The sequence below is a fragment of the Xyrauchen texanus genome, chromosome 37, assembly GCF_025860055.1.
Source record: "Xyrauchen texanus isolate HMW12.3.18 chromosome 37, RBS_HiC_50CHRs, whole genome shotgun sequence".
In the NCBI taxonomy this organism is placed as follows: domain Eukaryota; kingdom Metazoa; phylum Chordata; class Actinopteri; order Cypriniformes; family Catostomidae; genus Xyrauchen; species Xyrauchen texanus.
The window spans coordinates 8,564,026-8,583,584 of record NC_068312.1 but is presented as its reverse complement, the minus strand read 5'-3'; the positions used below and the strand labels follow the sequence as shown (position 1 = coordinate 8,583,584).

General features: G+C 45.1%; 1 protein-coding gene across 1 annotated transcript in view; it reads left to right on the top strand.

The window, feature by feature from the left end:
* The window catches only part of LOC127631178 (anthrax toxin receptor 1-like), a 96,763-nt gene that overhangs the window by 9,778 nt on the left and 67,426 nt on the right, over nt 1-19,559 (top strand). Inside the window, exons 2-3 of the mRNA XM_052109204.1 lie at nt 15,093-15,164; nt 17,584-17,655. Coding sequence (XP_051965164.1) covers nt 15,093-15,164; nt 17,584-17,655 — 144 coding nt within the window. The remainder of the gene's footprint in view (nt 1-15,092; nt 15,165-17,583; nt 17,656-19,559) is intronic.

The following is a 19,559-nucleotide window of genomic DNA, read 5'->3' as shown; positions in this document are numbered from 1 at the left end:
GTCTCGACAGTTCACGTCATTTTTTTATGGGACCCCTTGTGTCACTTCATTCAACACAAAGTCGAGTGAGTGACAGAAGGGGAACATCATGGTTACTGTTGTAACCTCCATTCCCCGAGGTAAGGAACGAGATGTTGTGTCCCTCCTTCACTCCACAGCACTAGACCTACCACTGTAAACGGCCGTACCTTATGATCGGCTCCTCAAGTGCAAAATCCTGTCTGGCACTCGCTTCCCATTATACCCGTATGCCCGGGGGCGGGGCATGCAAATTCTGTCTGCCAACTTGACATTGGCCTTTTCTCAGGTTCAGAGGTACGTTTGGCGTCCCAGGAAGACCCCTTGTGTCACTTCATTCGACACATCATCTCGTTCCTTCCCTCGGGGAACGGAGGTTACAACAGTAACAATGACGTTTTCAGTGCTCTGTAGCGCCTGCCAGAAGGCAATAGTTCAAAAGGGAAGTGGGCTGTATCGGTGGGATCCAAAGGGATTTTCCCAGCCCTTTTCCTCAATATGGAAGTGTACAGATCTTGAATGGAGGGCAGGGGGGCAACCAATATTCCTCTCACCAGTCCGAACTGTCCTTTGTAGTCTTCTGATATCTGATTTCGTAACCAGACAGTTACTGAAGTGCAAAGGACAGACTCAATGACTGCTGAGTAGAACTGTATCAGCAGCACCTGAGACAGGTTGAACTTCCTCAACTGGCACAAGAAGTACAACCTCTGCTGGGCCTTTTTCACAATGGAGTCAATGTGGGTCTCCCACGTCAGGTCCTGTGAAATGGTTGTGCCCAGGAACCTGAATGATTCCACTGCTGCCACAGTGCTGTTTAGAATGGTGAGGGTGTCAATGTTGGGGTGTTGCTCCAAAAGTCCACAATCATCTCCACCGTTTTGAGCATGTTCAGCTTCAGTTTTATTTTATTTAATCCCCTTTTCTCCCCAATTTGGCATGCCCAATTCCCAATAAACTCTAGGTCCTAATGGTGGCATTGTGACTCGCCTCAATCCGGGTGGCGAAGGACACATCTCAGTTGCCTCCGTGTCTGAGACAGTCAATCCATCAATCTTATCACGTGGCTTGTTGAGCGCGTTACCGCTGAGACCTAGTGTGTGTAGAGGCTCCACCGAGAGCAAGAACCACATTATAGTGACCATGAGGAGGTTAACCCAACGTGACTCTAACGACAAAACTACAGGAAGCATGGGGTGAAATGAAACCTGACTATCTGGACAAACTGACAGCTAGAATAACAAGGATCTGCAAATCTGTCATGCAGGATGTTTTGATGAGAACTCTTTGAAGTAGTTTAAGAAGTTCCGATTTTTTTTTTTCAAATTGTAATAGTAATTTTTCATGTTATTAATGTCCCTTTAGTGAATAAAAGTAACAATTTCTTTCCATAAGAGCAAAATCTGTACATAATTTCACTTTTGGCTACAGTGTGTGTGTATATACAGGTGCTGGTCATATAATTAGAATATCATCAAAAAGTTGATTTATTTCAGTAATTCCATTCAAAAAGTGAAACTTGGATATTATATTAATTCATTACACACAGACTGATATATTTCAAATGTTTATTTCATTTAATTGTGATGATTAAAACTGACAACTAATGAAAATCCCAAATTCAGTATCTCCGAAAATTATTTGCAAATGGGCATCTAGTTCTGATCTAACACATTCCATTTATTCCATTCCATTGCCAATCCCCACAATGAGGTTTGGGTGATGTTTTACATGCACAGTTTGTGAACACAAATCAATCAAGAATGCCAGATCACTTGATTCTAAGTTATGGGAAAGTCAGTGTTCGGTTGTTTTACTTATTGGCAATTTCAGTGGCTCAACTTTATAGCTGTGGGTTTGATGGTTTGGCTTCTGTGGTCACAAGGGTCTGTGAAGGCCATCCACTGGTTCCCTCTGTTCATTCAACTAAAAAAAGAACAGTTAAGAAAATGTGTTGAGAAAAAAAGGTGTGTTTCGAAACTAAGTATATCATTTACAACACTGTGTTGTTGTAGTTTATACTGTATTGTTATTTTTTGCCTTTAATATGTAAATTAATAGTATAATGTTGTTTCTGTTTTCATCCATCATTGCTTTCTATGTTGTCGTGGACCTTTTTATTTTTGATTTAGTAGACACTTAAAGACAATCTAGCACAAAAACAAAATAGTTTAAAATCAAATCAACACTTTAAGTCCACATATTAATTCATTTGGAAAGTAGCCATGTACATGGCACATAAAAAATATAAAACATTTCCCGTTGTGGTCTTGAACACCCTGTTATTTTGGAATAATGACTGGTTGACTGTTCATTATCGTCTACTTAATTGTACAGTAATGGTTTAAAAATATAAACAGTTTATGATCAAGCCATTGTACAATGCTATTTGTGTGTCATTACTGGCTTTAAAATAATGTTTGATTTTGTTAGTCATGGCTCTGAAACCTATATCATTCTTGAAGGTTAAATGTAATGTGTCATTTGCCAATCTTCGAATGTTAGCAAACGCTAAGCTAACAATTGTTAGAGTTAAATTGAGTGAATGTCCTCGTTGAACTGTTCCAGTTCTGAAATAAAACCTTTACGATGTGGTTGGGGGTGGGTTTTGTGCTTCTCATCCATTCCCAAGAATTATCTAAACCTTTCTATTTGGTTGGAGGAACCTAATAATGTGATGATCCAGTCTAAATTTCAGTGAAAATGAATAGGCCATCCTCAGCAGCTATGCTAGTTCATTAAGAGTAGCTGCATAAATAAATCCTTCTCTTTTATACACTCTCAAACACACACATAACATTTGCCTCTTGTTAAACCATTTCACCATCAACTCCAGATGACTCTGCCTGCTTTGGCTGCAGAAGGATATGCAGAGAACCTGGATCTCACTAACAATGCAAAAACTGTGTGTGGAAGAGAAAGACATGGATGGTGGGAGAGGAGAGAGGAGGACAGAATCAGTGCTTTAGCAATGAACATATTTTTGCCACATTAACTCTAAAATAATTTATTCTGATTGATAATAGCAATTAATAATTCTGAAATCATGATGAGGTCGGAGTCACACTTTCAGTTGTCTTAGCTACAGTGGCTTCAAAAAGGACACTGGGTCAAATGAAGAGTTATTTATAAAGTTAAGCAAATTTCTTTAAGCAAACATTTCACATAAAGATTTTAAATTATAAATCTAGACACTGTTCAAAATTAAGACAAAATTACTTGGAACATTTTTGGTTGTCAGACATTAGTGGAACACGTTATTATCATCATCTAAGATAGAATTTGCTCAACTTCCTTTAAATGTACAAGTCCACAAAGTATATAGCGGTCAGTACATCCCATCCATTTGTTAAGTCTGTTAGAAACAGCCTAAGCCATTGTTTGTTTGTTAGTTTTTTCTCATCTTTTTCTCCCCAATTTGGAATGTCCAATTCCCAATGCGCTCTAAGTCCTCATGGTGGCTGTTAGGGTTACCTTGTCTGGTTTTACCATTGCCCCTTTGGTTTCCATTTTTGTCCCTTTTGTTTTCCGTAGTTTTCACTTTTGTCCCTTGTTTAGCTCCACTGTCTCACTAGTCTATTGTTTAAAAGAACTACACTTCCCAGTATCCACCTGTCATCATCACTGCCATTTTGTTCATTGTGCTCACCTGTGTATCATTTGTAATCATCCTGTCCTTGTGTATTTATATCCTGGTTTTTGGTTCAGTCCTTGTCTTTCGTTGAACGTTGTTAGCCTGGTGTGTTTTCCCTGCCCGTATTCTCAGTGTTGTGTTTATTTCCCCATTGAGGGTTTTCCTTTGTGTTTGTTTTGATTTTGTTAAATAAAGTAAGCCTGCATTTAGATCCAGTCTCCTCGTCTGCCTTCACTGCCTTCTGTTCATAACAGAACGAAAGACCACAAATGGATCTAGCAGCTTACCTCATGGAACTGACCCAGGCGGAGTTGACCATCCACGAGTTCTCCCACTTCTTTTCCGCTGTTGCCCCCCACACCGGCTTCGACGACGCATCCCTAAAGACCATCTACCAGCTCGGGCTACCAACATACCAGCTGAGGGAATTGCCGAACTCCGGAGACCTCACGTGGAGGGAATATGTGAGTTTAGTCTTGGGAGAACTTCGCGCCGGGAACCACCTCTCTCGATCCGGTTTCCGCCTCTGGGCTTTCCGTGCCTGCCACGGCCAGCGAGCCAGCGTTGCCAGCTCGTCCGCCCGGAGGAGGAGAATAGGAAAGGCTTCTGCTCCCCAGTCTCCGCCTGCCACGGCCAGCGAGCCAGAGCCCACGCCTGCCACGGCCAGCGAGCCAGAGCCCACGCCTGCCACGGCCAGCGAGCCAGAGCCCACGCCTGCCACGGCCAGCGAGCCAGAGCCCACGCCTGCCACGGCCAGCGAGCCAGAGCCCACGCCTGCCACGGCCAGCGAGCCAGAGCCCACGCCTGCCACGGCCAGCGAGCCAGAGCCCACGCTTTCCACGGCCAGCGAGCCAGTAGCCTCCGACGTCAGTGAGCCAGCGCCAGTAGCCTCCGACGTCAGTGAGCCAGCGCCAGTAGCCTCCGACGTCAGTGAGCCAGCGCCAGTAGCCTCCGAAGTCAGTGAGCCAGCGCCTGTAGCCTCGACCGCTCCTGAGTCAGCGCCTGTGGTCTCGTCCGTCCCAGTGCCAGTAGCCATGACTGTCCAAAAGCCAGCGCCAGTGGTCGTGCCCGTCCAAGAGTCAGCTCCTTCCGAGTCTCCCGAGCTTTCCAGAGCGCCGCCTTCCGAGCTTTCCAGAGCGCCGCCTTCCGAGCTTTCCAGAGCGCCGCCTTCCGAGCTTTCCAGAGCGCCGCCTTCCGAGCTTTCCAGAGCGCCGCCTTCCGAGCTTTCCAGAGCGCCGCCTTCGAAGCTTTCCAGAGCGCCGCCTTCCGAAGCTTTCAGAGCGCCGCCTTCCGAGCTTTCCAGAGCGCCGCCTTCCGAGCTTTCCAGAGCGCCGCCTTCCGAGCTTTCCAGAGCGCCGCCTTCCGAGCTTTCCAGAGCTCTGCCTCCCGAGCTTCCTAGAGCTCCGCCTTCCGAGCCTCCCGAGCTTTCCCGAGTTTTCCAGAGCTCCGCCTTCCGAGCTTTCCAGAGCTCCGCCTTCCGAGCTTTCAAGAGCTCCACCTCCCGAGCTTCCTAGAGCTCCGCCTTTCCAGAGCTCCGCCTTCCGAGCGTTCCAGAGCTCCGCCTTTCAAGCTTTCCAGGGCTCCGCCTCTCAAGCCTCTCGAGCCTTCCAGGGCTCCGCCTCTCGAGCTTCCTGAGCCTCCCAGGGCTCCGCCTCTCAAGCTTCTCGAGCCTTTCAGAACTCCGCCTCTCGAGCCTCCCAGGGCTCCGCCTCTCAAGCCTCTCGAGCCTCCCAGGGCTCCGCCTCTCGAGCTTCCTGAGCCTCCCAGGGCTCTGCCTCTCAAGCTTCTCGAGCCTTTCAGACCTCCGCCTCTCAAGTCTCTCGAGCCTCCCAGTGCTCCGCCCCTCAAGCCTCTCGAGCCTTCCAGGGCTCCGCCCCTCAAGCCTTCCAGGGCTCCGCCCCTCAAGCCTCTCGAGCCTTCCAGGGCTCCGCCTCTCAAGCCTCTCGAGCCTTCCAGGGCTCTGCCTCCCGAGCCTCCTACGGCTCTGCCTCCCGAGCCTCCTACGGCTCTGCTTCCAGAGACTCACGAGCCTTCCAGGCCTCCTGACCCGGCCCCTGTCCTGTGGCCTCCTCCCAGGCCTCCTGACCCGGCCCCTGTCCTGTGGCCTCCTCCCAGGTTCCCTGACCCTGTTCCTGACCTGTGGCCTCCTCCCAGGCCACCTGACCCGGCCCCTATCCTGTGGCCTCCTCCCAGGCCCCCTGACCCAGTTCTCGTCCTGTGGCCTCCTCCCAGGCCTCCTGACCCGGCCCCTGTCCTGTGGCCTCCTCCCGGGCCCCCTGACCCAGTCCCTGTCCTGTGGCCTCCTCCCAGGCCTCCTGACCCGGCCTCTGTCCTGTGGCCTCTTCCCAGGCCCCCTGACCCTGTTCCTGTCCAGTGGCCTCCTCCCCGGTCCCCTGAACCTATCCTTGCCCTGTGGCCAGCTCCCAGGCCTCCTGAACCTATCCTTGCCCGGTGGCCAGCTCCCAGACCACCTGAACCTGTCCTTGCCCTTTGTGCCCCTTGGACTTCCTGCCTCTCCTCTGTGCCCCCTTGGACTTCCTGCCTGCCCTCTGTGCCCCCTTGGACTTCCTGCCTGCCCTCTGTGCCCCCTTGGACTTCCTGCCTGCCCTCTGTGCCCCTTTGGACTTCCTGCCTGCCCTCTGTGCCCCCGGTGCCATCATTTTGTTTTCTGTGGGTTCCTTTTTGTCTTTTGGTGTTTTTTTCTTTTAGGATCGTCTGGGATCCGACCCTTAGAGGGGGGGGCTATGTTAGGGTTACCTTGTCTGGTTTTACCATTGCCCCTTTGGTTTCCATTTTTGTCCCTTTTGTTTTCCGTAGTTTTCACTTTTGTCCCTTGCTTAGCTCCACTGTCTCACTAGTCTATTGTTTAAAAGAACTACACTTCCCAGTATCCACCTGTCATCATCACTGCCATTTTGTTCATTGTGCTCACCTGTGTATCATTTGTAATCATCCTGTCCTTGTGTATTTATATCCTGGTTTTTGGTTCAGTCCTTGTCTTTCGTTGAACGTTGTTAGCCCGGTGTGTTTTCCCTGCCCGTATTCTCGGTGTTGTGTTTATTTCCCCATTGAGGGTTTTCCTTGTGTTTGTTTTGATTTTGTTAAATAAAGTAAGCCTGCGTTTAGATCCAGTCTCCTCGTCTGCCTTCGCTGCCTTCTGTTCATAACAGTGGCGTAGTGACTCGCCTCAATCCTGGTGGTGGAGGACGAATCTCAGCTGCCTCCGTGTCTGAGACCGTCAATCTGTACATTTTATCACGTGGCTTGATGAGCGTGTTACTGCGGAGACAGTGTGTGTGGGGGGCTTCACTCTATTCTCCGCAGCATCCACGCACAACTCACAATGCACCCCACCAAGAGCGAACCATATTATAGCGACCACAAGGAGGTTAACCTAAGGTGACTCAACCCTCCCTAACAACCGGGCCAATTTGGCTGCTTAGGAGACCTGGCTGGAGTCACTCAGCATGCCCTGGATTCGAACTCATGGCTCCAGGGGTGGTAGTCAGCATCTTTACTCACTGAGCTACCCAAAAGTAGCTTTAGTAAGCAACATGATCACACAGAAAGTCAAATGTTCCAAATCACCATCTCTCATCAGACATCTTTGCATAAATTCAAATTATGTTCATGTTTTCAAGTTCCCTAAAATTCAGCAAAACTTCCCGAATCAATTCAAGAGTGGGTTGAATTTCAGTAAGCACAGATCGATTTCACCTGAAGAACTTTCAACCTACTTTTGCCAAATTTATAGTGAGATCAGTTTGAGTAGAACTTGTCTGATGTCTTATTGATTTGTTATATTATGTATAGATTACAGGTAAATGTTGCTTTTGATCATTGTGCACTAGAAAATAGCAATACATTCTGGAATTTATCTTTATAACAATTAATTTAATACACATTTATCCAATTAAACACATTTATCAAATCAACTAGCACTTTAAGATGGTTTTTATGATGTTAATAACAGGGCATGGCTGTTTTACCCTTTGAGACACAGAGACAGAATCTTGATTAGATATTTATATTGTGGTGAACAATATAAATCAAATTAAATTAAAATCTGCATAGGTTAGAATCTTTAGGCTTGGGGTCAGTCTGTATAAAAGTACACTGACAGAGTTCATTCTTTCAACTCAATAATTTTTGGTGAAAGCAGGGTTTGGTTTGGTTGTTGAGTGTGCTATTTTTTCACACTGTAAATCGACATATTGCTTCCATATGTTCATGTACCCTGAAATCAACCCAATTCTAATGAATTGCTCACAAACGCCATTCACCATAAAAAATGTTTGCACCAATTTGAATACCTTACCCTGTGGTGCTACTGTTGCATTGAGCAAGCAACCTCTGAGACATGGTCCCATGGAAACCAGGAAGTAATCGAGTACACAGAATCAGTGGTGAGCATAATTCAGAGGTTGCAATTTTTACTCCAATAAAGGTTAGGTTAGGGTTGGGGTTTGGGACATGGGGCCCTATTTGAAGAACGTTAGCGTAATGTGCAAATGGGCTGGATGAAGTGCATTTTAATTCTTAGGATTTCTCTGGTTATTCCACTGTTTGCATCCTATCATATAGTCCATTCCCTCAAGCATCAACAATATAAACAAATAGTTGGAAGTGTAAATGGACTTTATACAATGAATTAGAATTTTCTGAATAAATGTGTCCTTGATGATATTTCTATGATAGTGAAATGCTCCTCTTATGCACATGGAAAATGTGGTTCTCATCAGTATTTAAGTATTACTAATCATTTTCATCTACTGACACACAAATCATGGCTAGTATTAACAGTAATTGTATTGGCACGGCACTTCTATCGATCGATTTTGATAAAAAAAAATAAAAAAAACATTTGTGTATTACAGTTTTTCTCGATTGCTTAAACACTACAACCAAGCTTTTGAACTCAAATAAAAAACAAAACAATGCCATTTATCAAAAAGCAGACCAATTTCCCTAAACTATAAACACTATTCCCCTGTTTTGACACATGAGTCAGATTTGTTTAACTGTCACTGCAAAACGTCTAGGTTACTGTCTAGGAGGGAACGAGACATTGTGTTGAGTGAAGTGACACAAGGGGACTTTCTTGAAGGCCTCGGTTACCTGAAGTTCAGACATAGCAGTGGCTCAGTTCAGCGTTGTGGCCAGGGGGACACAACGTCTCGTTCCTTCCATCAGGGAGTATAACAGTAACCTAGATGTTCCCCGTCTGTCGCTCACTTCGACGTTTTGTCGAGTGAAGCGGCACTATTTGTCCCTATTCAATCACGCCATGCACTGAACCGTGTACGTGCACTGCTGATGCAGGTGTGGGCAGGCAGATGAGTGCCAATTCGACAGGCTGCGTCAGACTGCACGTACCCTTCCACAACGCCCCATAAAATCGTCATCAAGTTCTTAGGTACCTGGCACCCTGAAGGGGGGAACAAAGTGATGTGCCAAGCATGGGAACAAGCCACGCCAGCCACACCTTTTCTCTCTATGTTTCTCACATAGAGTTAAAGCAGCTGAGGCCATCTTAACGATATCACACGCATCAGGGAATGCATTCTTTTCCAACTCCTATTCTTTCAGGGGGAAAAAAACCCTGCGGAGACCACCACCTGCCCAGGCTGGGGGGAGGTAAAGAGTGGTGAAATACATCACATGGGTTTTCAGGACACATGTGGGAATGGCACGGTGGTAGATCCTACCTGCTGTGAGGGAGGAGTTGCTACAAGCATGGCAACAGAGGGGCTGCAGGGACTACCCTAGGGAGATGCGGGTTCGCCTGTAGGGGGACTGTACCATGGAAAATATACACAGGGGGATTAATCCACAAGGGCCCATCCTGTGGAGCACCTATTCCAGTACAAAGTAATTTTAGTACCCATAGTGGGTCTGGTTGGGGAATTCCTCAACAGAATTCGCGGAGCAGAGGGCTAGGGAGGAAATCTAATGGACTCTACTGGGGAATAAAAGTGCACGTGATCGCCTCAGTCAAGGGGAAAATGTGCAAGTGGAACACCCGGTCAGACAGTCTGCATTCCTGAGTTCTATGTGCTCGGACCTGAGAGAACAATGGACGAGACCGACTCAACCCTGAGATTGTAAAATCTCATATAGGTATTGGTTGTTACCCAGCCCGCTGCTCTGCATATGTCTGCTAGGGAGGTGCCGTTGGCCAGTGCCCATGAAGATGCCACACTTCTCGTCGAGTGTGCTCGAACCTGCAAGTGGGCAGGCATGGCCTGGGTGTGATAGGTCAATGCGATGGCATCGACGACCCAGTGGGAAAGCCTTTGTTTTGAGACAGCATTCCCTTTCCGCTGTCCACCATAGCATACAGAGAGCTGCTCAGAACATCTAAAGCTCTGCGTGTGGTCCTCATAGGTATGCAAAGCATGCACTGGACACAGCAAAGAAAAGACTGGGTCTGCCTCCTCCTGGGGCAATGCTTGCAAGTTCACTACCTGGTCCCTGAAGGGTGTCGTAGGAACCTTTGGCACATAGCCAGGTCGCGGTCTTAGGACGACATGGGTGTCTGCCGGACCGAACTCCAGGCAAGTGTCACTGACAGAGAACACTTGCAGGTCCCCAGCCCTCTTGATGGAAGTGAGAGCAATCAGGGGGGCCATCTTCAATGAGAGGGCTTTGAGCTCGACTGATTCTAGTGGCTCGATGGGGGGTCTCTGAAGGCCTAAAAGGACCACGGAGAGATCCCATGAGGGGAACAGGCATGGCCTGGGAGGGTTCAGCCTCCGGGTGCCTCTAAGTAACCTGATAATCAGATTGTGCTTCCCTAGGGACTTACCGTCCACTGCGTCGTGGTGAGCCGATATGGAAGCTACATAAACCTTCAAGGTGGAGGGGGACAGCCTCCCCTCCAACCTCTCTTGCAGAAACGAGAGCACTGACCCAACTGTGCATCTCTGCGTGTCTTCAGATCGAGAAGAACACCAATTTGCGAACAAGCAGCACTTTAGGTCATAAAGTTGCCTGGCAGAGGGTGCTCTAGCTTGGTTTATCATGTCTATGACAGCAGGTGGTAGGCCACTTAGATCTTCCACATCCTATACAGGGGCCAGACGTGGAGGTTCCAGAGGTCTGGGCGCAGATGCCAGAGGGTGTCCCGTCCATGAGAAAGAAGGTCCTTCCTCGGGGAAGGTCCGTGTGGCTACCAGAGTGACTTGTTCCTCGTCCTCCCTGACCTTGCACAGCACCTGTCAAGCTGCAATTTATGTATGCTATCATAGCGGTGCTGTCTGATTGGATCAAGACATGCTTTCCTGTATTAGCGGGAGAAACCTCCACAGACCAAGGATTACAGCCAGCAACTCTAGGCAGTTGATGTGTCAACCCAGCCAGTGCCCCATCCAGGAGCCGGCGGCTGTGTGCCTGTTGCACACAGCACCCCAACCCTGACCAGAACATGTCGCAACACCTGCTGTATGGGGATACATGTCTGCAGAAAACAGAGGTCTGTCCAGGGGTTGAAAGTTTGGTGGCAGGGTGGGGGTGATGAACACACGGTACATGCTGCGGCGCCATGCCCATCTTGGGACTCGAGTCTGAAGCCAGTGCCGAAGTGGTCTCATATGCATCAACCCCAGTGGCACGACCACCGCAGAGGATGCCATATGCCCCAGGAGCCTCTGAAATTGTTTAAGAGGGACCACTGTGCCTGGCTTGAATAAGGTCAAGCATTTCAGCACCGACTGAGCACGCTCGTTGGTGAGGCGTGCTGTCATTGAGACTGAGTCTAACTCCATGCAGAGAAAAGAGATGCTCTGAACCAGGGTGAGCTTGCTCTTTTCCCAGTTGACCTGAAGCCCTAGATGGGCACCGCAGCCTGAAGGGTAATAACTTTTACTGAAGATTCTCCTCCTGGTCCTCCACCGGGGGACAGAGTGGTCTGCTTACCAGCTCCGGAGAAAACGTCTCATCCCTGGGTCGTCCGTCTCAGGAAATCTTGGGAGCCTCGAGGGCGTTCGGCAGACGGGGGGCGTCTCTCAGACCACGCTGGGTCTGAGAGCTGGGCCCAGGTTTAGGCGATGGCCTCCGTCTGTTTCTTCACTGCTGAGAACTGCTGGGCGAAGTCGTCAACTGTGTCGCAGAAAAGACCAAGCTGGGAGAGGAGGGCATTGAGGAAGCGTGCTTTGATTACATCCTGCATCTTGACCAGGTTCAGCCATTGAAAAACGCTCCTGGACCACGAGGGTGATCATCGTCTGCCCGAGTGTCTGCGCTGTGATCTTCTTGGCCCTGAGGTCGAGGTCGGTCGCAGAGTGCAGTTCCTGTAACACGTCAGGGTCAGGACTACCCAAGTGCAGATGTTTGAGTGCCTTGGCCTGGGGAACTTGCAGGAGGGCCATGGCATGCAGGACGGAGGTGGTCTGTCCAGTGGCGCTGTAGACTTTGGCGGTTTGTGATGACATCATCCTACTGGCCTTGGAGGGGAGCACCGGGCGATCCCGCCAGGTGGTGGGGTTCTCGGGACACAGGTGGATTGCAACCACTCTGTCCACCTGGGGGACCTCCGAGTACCTGTCGCTGCCCCGGCATTGAGGGTAGTGAGGGTGGATGAGTGAGTGGGTCGGTTTTCTCTTTTAGAGAAAATAAACTCTTTTACAAAGATTCTCTTTTAGCAGCGCTGTCGAAGCGCCAAGGGGCAAAGCTGCACTGCTGTGCAGAGAAGGAGAAAGCCGCTGATATGTGCCGTAGATCCAACAACGTAAGCTCTGCAGAGGTGAGTGGAACAGTAAGTGATCTCAGCTCGCTGAACACACAACCGCTCGGCTCCGAAGAAGAAATCTGAATGGACAGACGTATGATTCCCTCCTTTTATACCCGTATGTCCAGGGGAGGGACATGCAAATTCTGTCTGCCAATTTCTCATTAGCTAGAGTTCAGAGGTAACCAAGGCCTTCATGAAAGTCCCCTAGTGTCGCTTCACTCGACACAACGTCAGTTTTGGAACAACGGATCCACTGAATGAGTTTAAGCAATCGAGAAAAACTGTAAAACACCAAAAAAATTTCTACTTTGAAATTACACTTCAATATACACAATATACACTTCAGTGAAAATATAATCAAAATAACGAAGTAGTCAAATAGTCATTCCATTTCAAAAACTTTTCACCCTCTCCAACTTCTTCCACCGGCCCATTTTGCAGTGGCTTAAAAATCACTCTATGAAAACAGGTGGAGAAATACATTACAAATTAGATAATAAATACAATTGTAAATTTAAGCATAATAATCATAATTGTTGAAAAATAAACCATGACCTATAGATAGTTTAACACAAATCTCGTACATTTTTGTTTCATATAAGACAGCTACAAATCGTACATGATTTCATGTACCACTATTTTCAGAGTTTAAATTTATTACTGCCTGCTGGTGGAATCAATCTTTGCGCTGAGTTTAAGACGTGGTATTTAAACGTCTTACTGCATTGACTAATTTCTCAGGAAAATATCAAATTGTACTTTGCGGCACTTCATTAACATACAATACACCCACAGTTTACGTGCATACTCCTACAATCATACAAACACTCCCACCCACGGCCACTGGTGGCACAAAATTTGCGATTAAAGTTAGTGCTCTCACAAAAATTGGATTTCCTGATGGCTGTATTACTTCATTTACAAATAAACATAAAACTCACTTGCACCTCATCAACACTTAAAGCTTCGGCCACTGGCCACTTTGCATTTCAGAATGCAAAATGAGAGCTGTGAAAAACAATTGGTGGTTTCTCCCAGTGACTACTATGCATTGTAACAACTATGTAAAAACATAATTTTAACCACATCATTTTGATTTCATTTTGTAGCTCTACACTAGATATGGCATCATAGAAATAACATCTGGCACAGAGATAACTAATCAGAATGGCTTCATGAGGTAGTGATTAGTGGCACTAGAAATCATTATCCATCATTAGGGGATAAAGATATCATGGCTGTTCATGTGTTTGATTTTCTCTGAAACTGAAACCTTACAACATACGTGCAATGGATCAATAAACAGAGCTTATGGAGTTGTGGTTAAAAAGTACATTTACAGTATAAGGGAATGTTGGTTATAAAATATGGGTAGAAAATACAAAATCAAGCCATTAGGAAAGTCTTCTGAGATTTTCTCCCTTTTTTCTCCCCAATTTGAAATGCCCAATTCCCAATACGCTCTAAGTCCTTAATCCGGGTGGTGGAGGACGAATCTCAGTTGCCTCCATGTCTGAGACAGTCAATCCACGCATTTTATCACATGGCTTGTTGAGCACGTTACCGTGGAGACATTGCACGTGTGGAGGCTTCACGCTATACTCCGCGTCATCCACGCACAACTCACCACCCACCCCACCAAGAACGAACCACATTATATCGACCATGTGACTCTACCCTCCCTAGCAACCGGGCCAATTTGGTTGATTAGGAGACCTGGCTGGAGTCACTCAGTACACCTTGGATTCGAACTCGTGACTCCAGGGGTGGTAGTCAGCGTCACTACTCGCTGAGTTACCCAGGCCCCCCTCTATCGGTTCTTTTAATGATTTCGTCAAAGAGTTTGTAAATCACTTGAGTGTATTACAGCAGTAAGTAAAACTACCAGGTGGGTGACACGTTGGAAAGACAAACAAAACAACATTAGTTGTAATTACATAATTAAAAAACTGTGAAGAACAGCTGCATCTATAACTTTATACATTGTTGTGTTGGTGAGGGCATGGTTGAGTGCCAGCTTGTGATTGGAGGGTGAGATCAGGAAATAAGAACGGTAAGGATCATCACCTGGCAATGATTGTCTCTAACAGCTGTTTGTCATTGCAGTGAGAGTGGAGATGGGTTTTAATAGTTAGCCGGATGCCAGTGAGGAGAGAAAGCTGCATACACACAAGCACACCCAATGACTGTGTTGTTTGATTCTGCTGAAAAGCGAGTTTTTTGAGTTTGAGAAAATAAATGAACTTTTTGTATTGGATCTCACCATCTCACGCTTCCTCCTTTCCATTAAAGTAGAGACCCGTTACAATTGTTTAATCAATTTGTCCAAGTGACCTGTTAAATTGAATTGGACCTCAGAGTGTTAATTAAATAATAGATTCAAGTGTGATGTTTCAAATGTGTTACATAGAGGCACCTCTGTAACATTTGCATCAAAAATGTTAACTTTTGTGAAATCAATGGGAAATTTACGGTTGGTATCACACACACAGACAGCTATTCTGGGGGATGCTGGATCCTTCAGTTCCCTCTTAGGAGTTTGAAAATGTGTCAAAGGTATAGTTTTTGAATGGCTGCTTCTAGAAAAGAAAAACTTTTTCACACAGCTGTAATTCTCAGACTTTGGCTATTCCTCTCAGCTTGTGAATGTTTATTGCCCCCTTGATGTGTGACTGTAAGTGTCTGTTACATGTCTCTTTCATCATGCAGATCTGGAAGTGTGCAGCATCACTGGAATGAAATATATAACTTTGTGGAACATCTGACCCATAAGTTCATAAGGTAAGAAAAGAAGAATCCCCCTTATGATCTTTACTCAAATGTGTGAGTGTGTGCACATTTTTCTGCTGTAAATGGGCATGAAAAATAATAAAAATTTCCCTTAAAGACCCTATGAAATGGCTTGATAAATGCTGCCCCGATTTGACATTTGCTACTGAGATAGGAAGTTATGGGAGGATATATCAAAGGGATGATTGGGATTGTAAATATTTTAAATAGCCAGTTGTCATAGCTGTTTATCATGATTTGCTAATCATTTGCAGGTGGTATTATGGGAAGGTACATTCTCATTCTACAAAATCATTTGACAAAATCACAGTGCAAGATGAGTCATCAATATTTTTGGACTTTTTTCCAGAAGATAAAGATTTTGAACTGCTAAATGTTCACCTTCTCAACTTTTAGGAGTGAACGAGCATATAGCTGTCACTGAAGCTATAACAGACATGGAAAAATCAACGCATTATGTCATTATGGGGTCTTTAAAGGGGTCATGAAATGCTCTTTTTTATTTTATTATATTCCCTGAGGTCAACTGATAATGTTAATTTATTTTTATTTTTTTGCACCAAAACAATCATCATTTAGTAATATATGATAATTTTCCACCCTGTCTCTGGCCCTCTGTCTAAAACGCTCTGTTTTGGCCTTAGCGTCTCCTTCAAACTTCAACGTAAACAGTGGCCGTTTTGATTGCCTAACATTGTGCAGCCCTTCCAATACAGCCATATCTGAAACCCAATTGGAAGAAAATGAACAAGCTCCACAACATTACAAAAATACATTTCAGGGTTTACACATAACGCACATCCAACACCAGTACCGTTTCAGACCTTTCTGGCACCCTAGGTGAGATACCCGAGAGGGGGGTTGTGGTATGGCAGAGGCCTCCTCTTTGGCGCCCTCCCAGCAGGCGGCAACCTAGATGACCGCCTAGTTCGCCTATGCCTAGAAACGGCCCTGTCCAACACATTACATCTGATAAAATCAAACTGTTCATCTCCAGCACAACTGTTAACACCATAAACTATCAAGCAATCTTGACATTTTAAATATTCATGAATGAAACTGTTTACATACGGTTTTGTGATTGGGTCTAACTGTTTTTAACTGCCCCGTCTTTCAAAAACAGTTCCTATGCAAAACAAACATATTATGACTGGTTCACAAGAGATTCATGCTGATATGATATGACCGACCCAATGGTGGGTTGATATAGCACCGACCCATCGGAAACACATCCAAATGGTCAAATACATCCATCTAGTGCATGTTCACATACACCAGCGATTACAAATTGTGTAGATGGGAGCAAGAAGGTATCAAGGACACATTTGGGCTCAAAACAGCATGGGGCAGCTGAATGAAAAAGAATGGCATCTACTTTTCAGCTCTTTCAAAGTGCACCTATTATAGTTTTTAAAAGTGCCTCCTCTAATTTTGTTTTAAAGGTCTCATACAAAAGATTTAAATACATCCAAGGTCAAAAAACCCTTTAATTTGCTAATAATTTAAATTGCAGCATTACCTTTTTTCCCAGTGTCAAAAACGACTTGTTCAATGATCAGTTCTAAAGCATTCATTCTAAACTCCTCCTTTCAGAGAGCCTACTCTGCTCTGATTGGTCAGATGTCCCAGTCTGTTATGATTGGTCTACCGCTTAGTGTAGTGTTTGAGGGCAGCCAATGAAGACCAGTGGAGGGTTTTTTGTAACCAAATTATGTAGGTTAGTACAGGAAGTAAGTCTGGAATTCCAAATGACTTGCTTCAGGTGTTCAGAATCGGTTCTTTCCTTTGGGAGTCAATAACTAAAAGGCACTATTTGAAAAACCATAATAGGTGCTCTATAGATGCCCGAAATACATGACAACGGTCAAAGAGGTTTGTGTAGAGCATGTTTATACACAAAAATAATTCTAAATAGTCCAGATAGGTCCCCTTTGATGTTCAGAAATACTTAGGCCACACTAGGCCAGTCTGTCCTGCTATCTCTCTGAGTATGAATGGAGCGGCAGTGGGTGGGGCCAAGGGTGCGATGATTTTAAGTAGGTGTTGAGGTTGTTGCTGTAGAGGTGGTGATGAATAAATGGTACCACTAGTGGGTGACTGGCAGAGAACAAGCCGTTTTTACAGCTTGGTTTCAATAAATGCTGAAGTTTAAATGATGAGTTTCTAATTTTACATTATCTTTAGTAGAATGACCTCATATTTTGTCAAAATATCAAGGAAAATGTGATTCCTCATGACATGACCCCTTTAACAAATTAAAGGTTTAGTGTCCTTCTTTTAAAATAATAATACCAAATTTCAATTATTTCTAAAGTGCAATTCAATCTGAAATAACTTCACTGCATCTGACATGCAATGTGAAATAATAATTAATGTCAGTCTAATATACTGTACATGTTTGTTATTCTAGCCCTCAGTTGCGGATGTCCTTCATTGTATTCTCTGATCAGGGCAAGATTCTAATGCAGCTTACAGAGGACAGGTCAGTAAATACATTTTATTTTCATTTTTTCTGATTTGTGGTTTAACATGATATGGTGTATCTCATTATTAAACTTGAAACGCGAATATTGCAACACTGTTTGGATAGCAACAAGATACACAGGAAGTCAGCATGTTGTTTCAGAGAGATCCGGTACCCTTGGATCGGCCACATTATGCCAACTCACTGACAAGCGCCATCTCCAATCAGACCTTTTTGCATCGGCTCTAGTGAATTTACCTCCCGTTATGGCTTGATCAGAAGCACATTGCGTCAGCAGTGTGGGAGACCTGGGTTCAGATCTTGCATAATCAGTGACAAGCACAAATCGGAGGTTGCATTTTTACCCCTAACATTAAATTTTTTACTCCACTGATGGTTAGGTCTACATTTAGGCTTTGGGTTTGGGGGTACAGTTTATAAAATATACATTTCTCTTCACTTTATTACTGCCTGTAAAACTGTAAACAACTGACTTCACAACTCGCTTTTGTCGCCCATCCGTGGATGTTATACCTGGAAAATGGAACTCACACGTGCCCATACACCAAACAACACTTACTGCTTTGGCCACTGGGGGCAGTGTTTGTAATTGGTCACAGACCAATTTCAGCTAAAGAAAACGCAACCTACTGTTTCTGATTTCACTGTGTGAGCAGTCTGAATATATAAGGGAGCCTCATATGCACACTCACATTCACACACTTTTTCTTGTGAAACTATGCGCCATTTACTCCTTTTGCCTCCGAATTCCCTAGAAATAATACAGTTTCTATAAAGATTCAATAATTGTCTCACAGCAGGGTTTATAAAAACGAATCTTCTTCATGTAGAAAAGTATACCAAAAGCGAGACTTGGCCTTGAAGACTTGAGACATGACTTGGAGTCATGACAAAAGACTTGAGACGTGCGAACATCTCTAGCTCAACCCATAAACCCAAATGACTGCATTGTGCTACTATTACAGTTACTATCTGGAAGAGTTTGTATGGATTTGTGGCAACAAGATGTTGCAGTTTCACTCTTCTGTTACCTAACAAAGAGGGCCAAATCTGTAAGAATTGATTATGTGAACATTAATGACACATAAAGTGAGAGAACAGCACATCTGCAATGAGCATGCCCTTGTCTTCACAATTATCTCCAATCCCCCAAAAGAGAACTTCCAAGACTTCAACATCTGCTTTATAATTTGTAAAGAAATTTCACTTTTGTGAGCTGCCTGTGCCAATAATCTGGAAATCTTTTCCATGTGTCAGATGTTTATTTCCTTCCTTCTATTTCAGTTTAACAAATGCATTATTTCCAGTGCTAGATTTAGTCTTTTCCGATAGCAAGAGGAATGCTTTGTTTGAATTAGTTTGAAGGGAATACTAATTGTGAAAAAGGGACCTAGTTAATGTGTTATCCCTTGTTTTGGAAAGATCACTGCAACCTAGTCTCATAAAATGAACGGTACTATGACTACATTTTTGAAAACTGACTTTTACGTGCCATGTTGTATGTTTCCTGGTGAATTTAACACTTGAGGCGCTCCGTTGGGAGGGTTACTTTTAAAATGTAATCCTTTACAAATACATATTACTCACTAAAATCAGTTGGGTTAAAAATTACCCAACACATATTCCAATGGTGGGTTGATATAGCACCGACCCATTGTTGGGATATTTTAAATCAATGCACTGGGTAGCAAGTTTTACCCAATAAATTGGGTTATAAAAGAACTAAAATGATGCTTTAATCATCCTAGTATTATTTGTACTATAAGGATGACATATCCCCTCCTCTAAGGGGCGGCTCCCAATGCCCCGACACATGAACAAAAACAGAATAAACACATAAGTCCAGTGTTCTGTAGGGACCTGGGGGGGGGGGGGGGGTGTCTCTTGTGGCGTGGGGCATG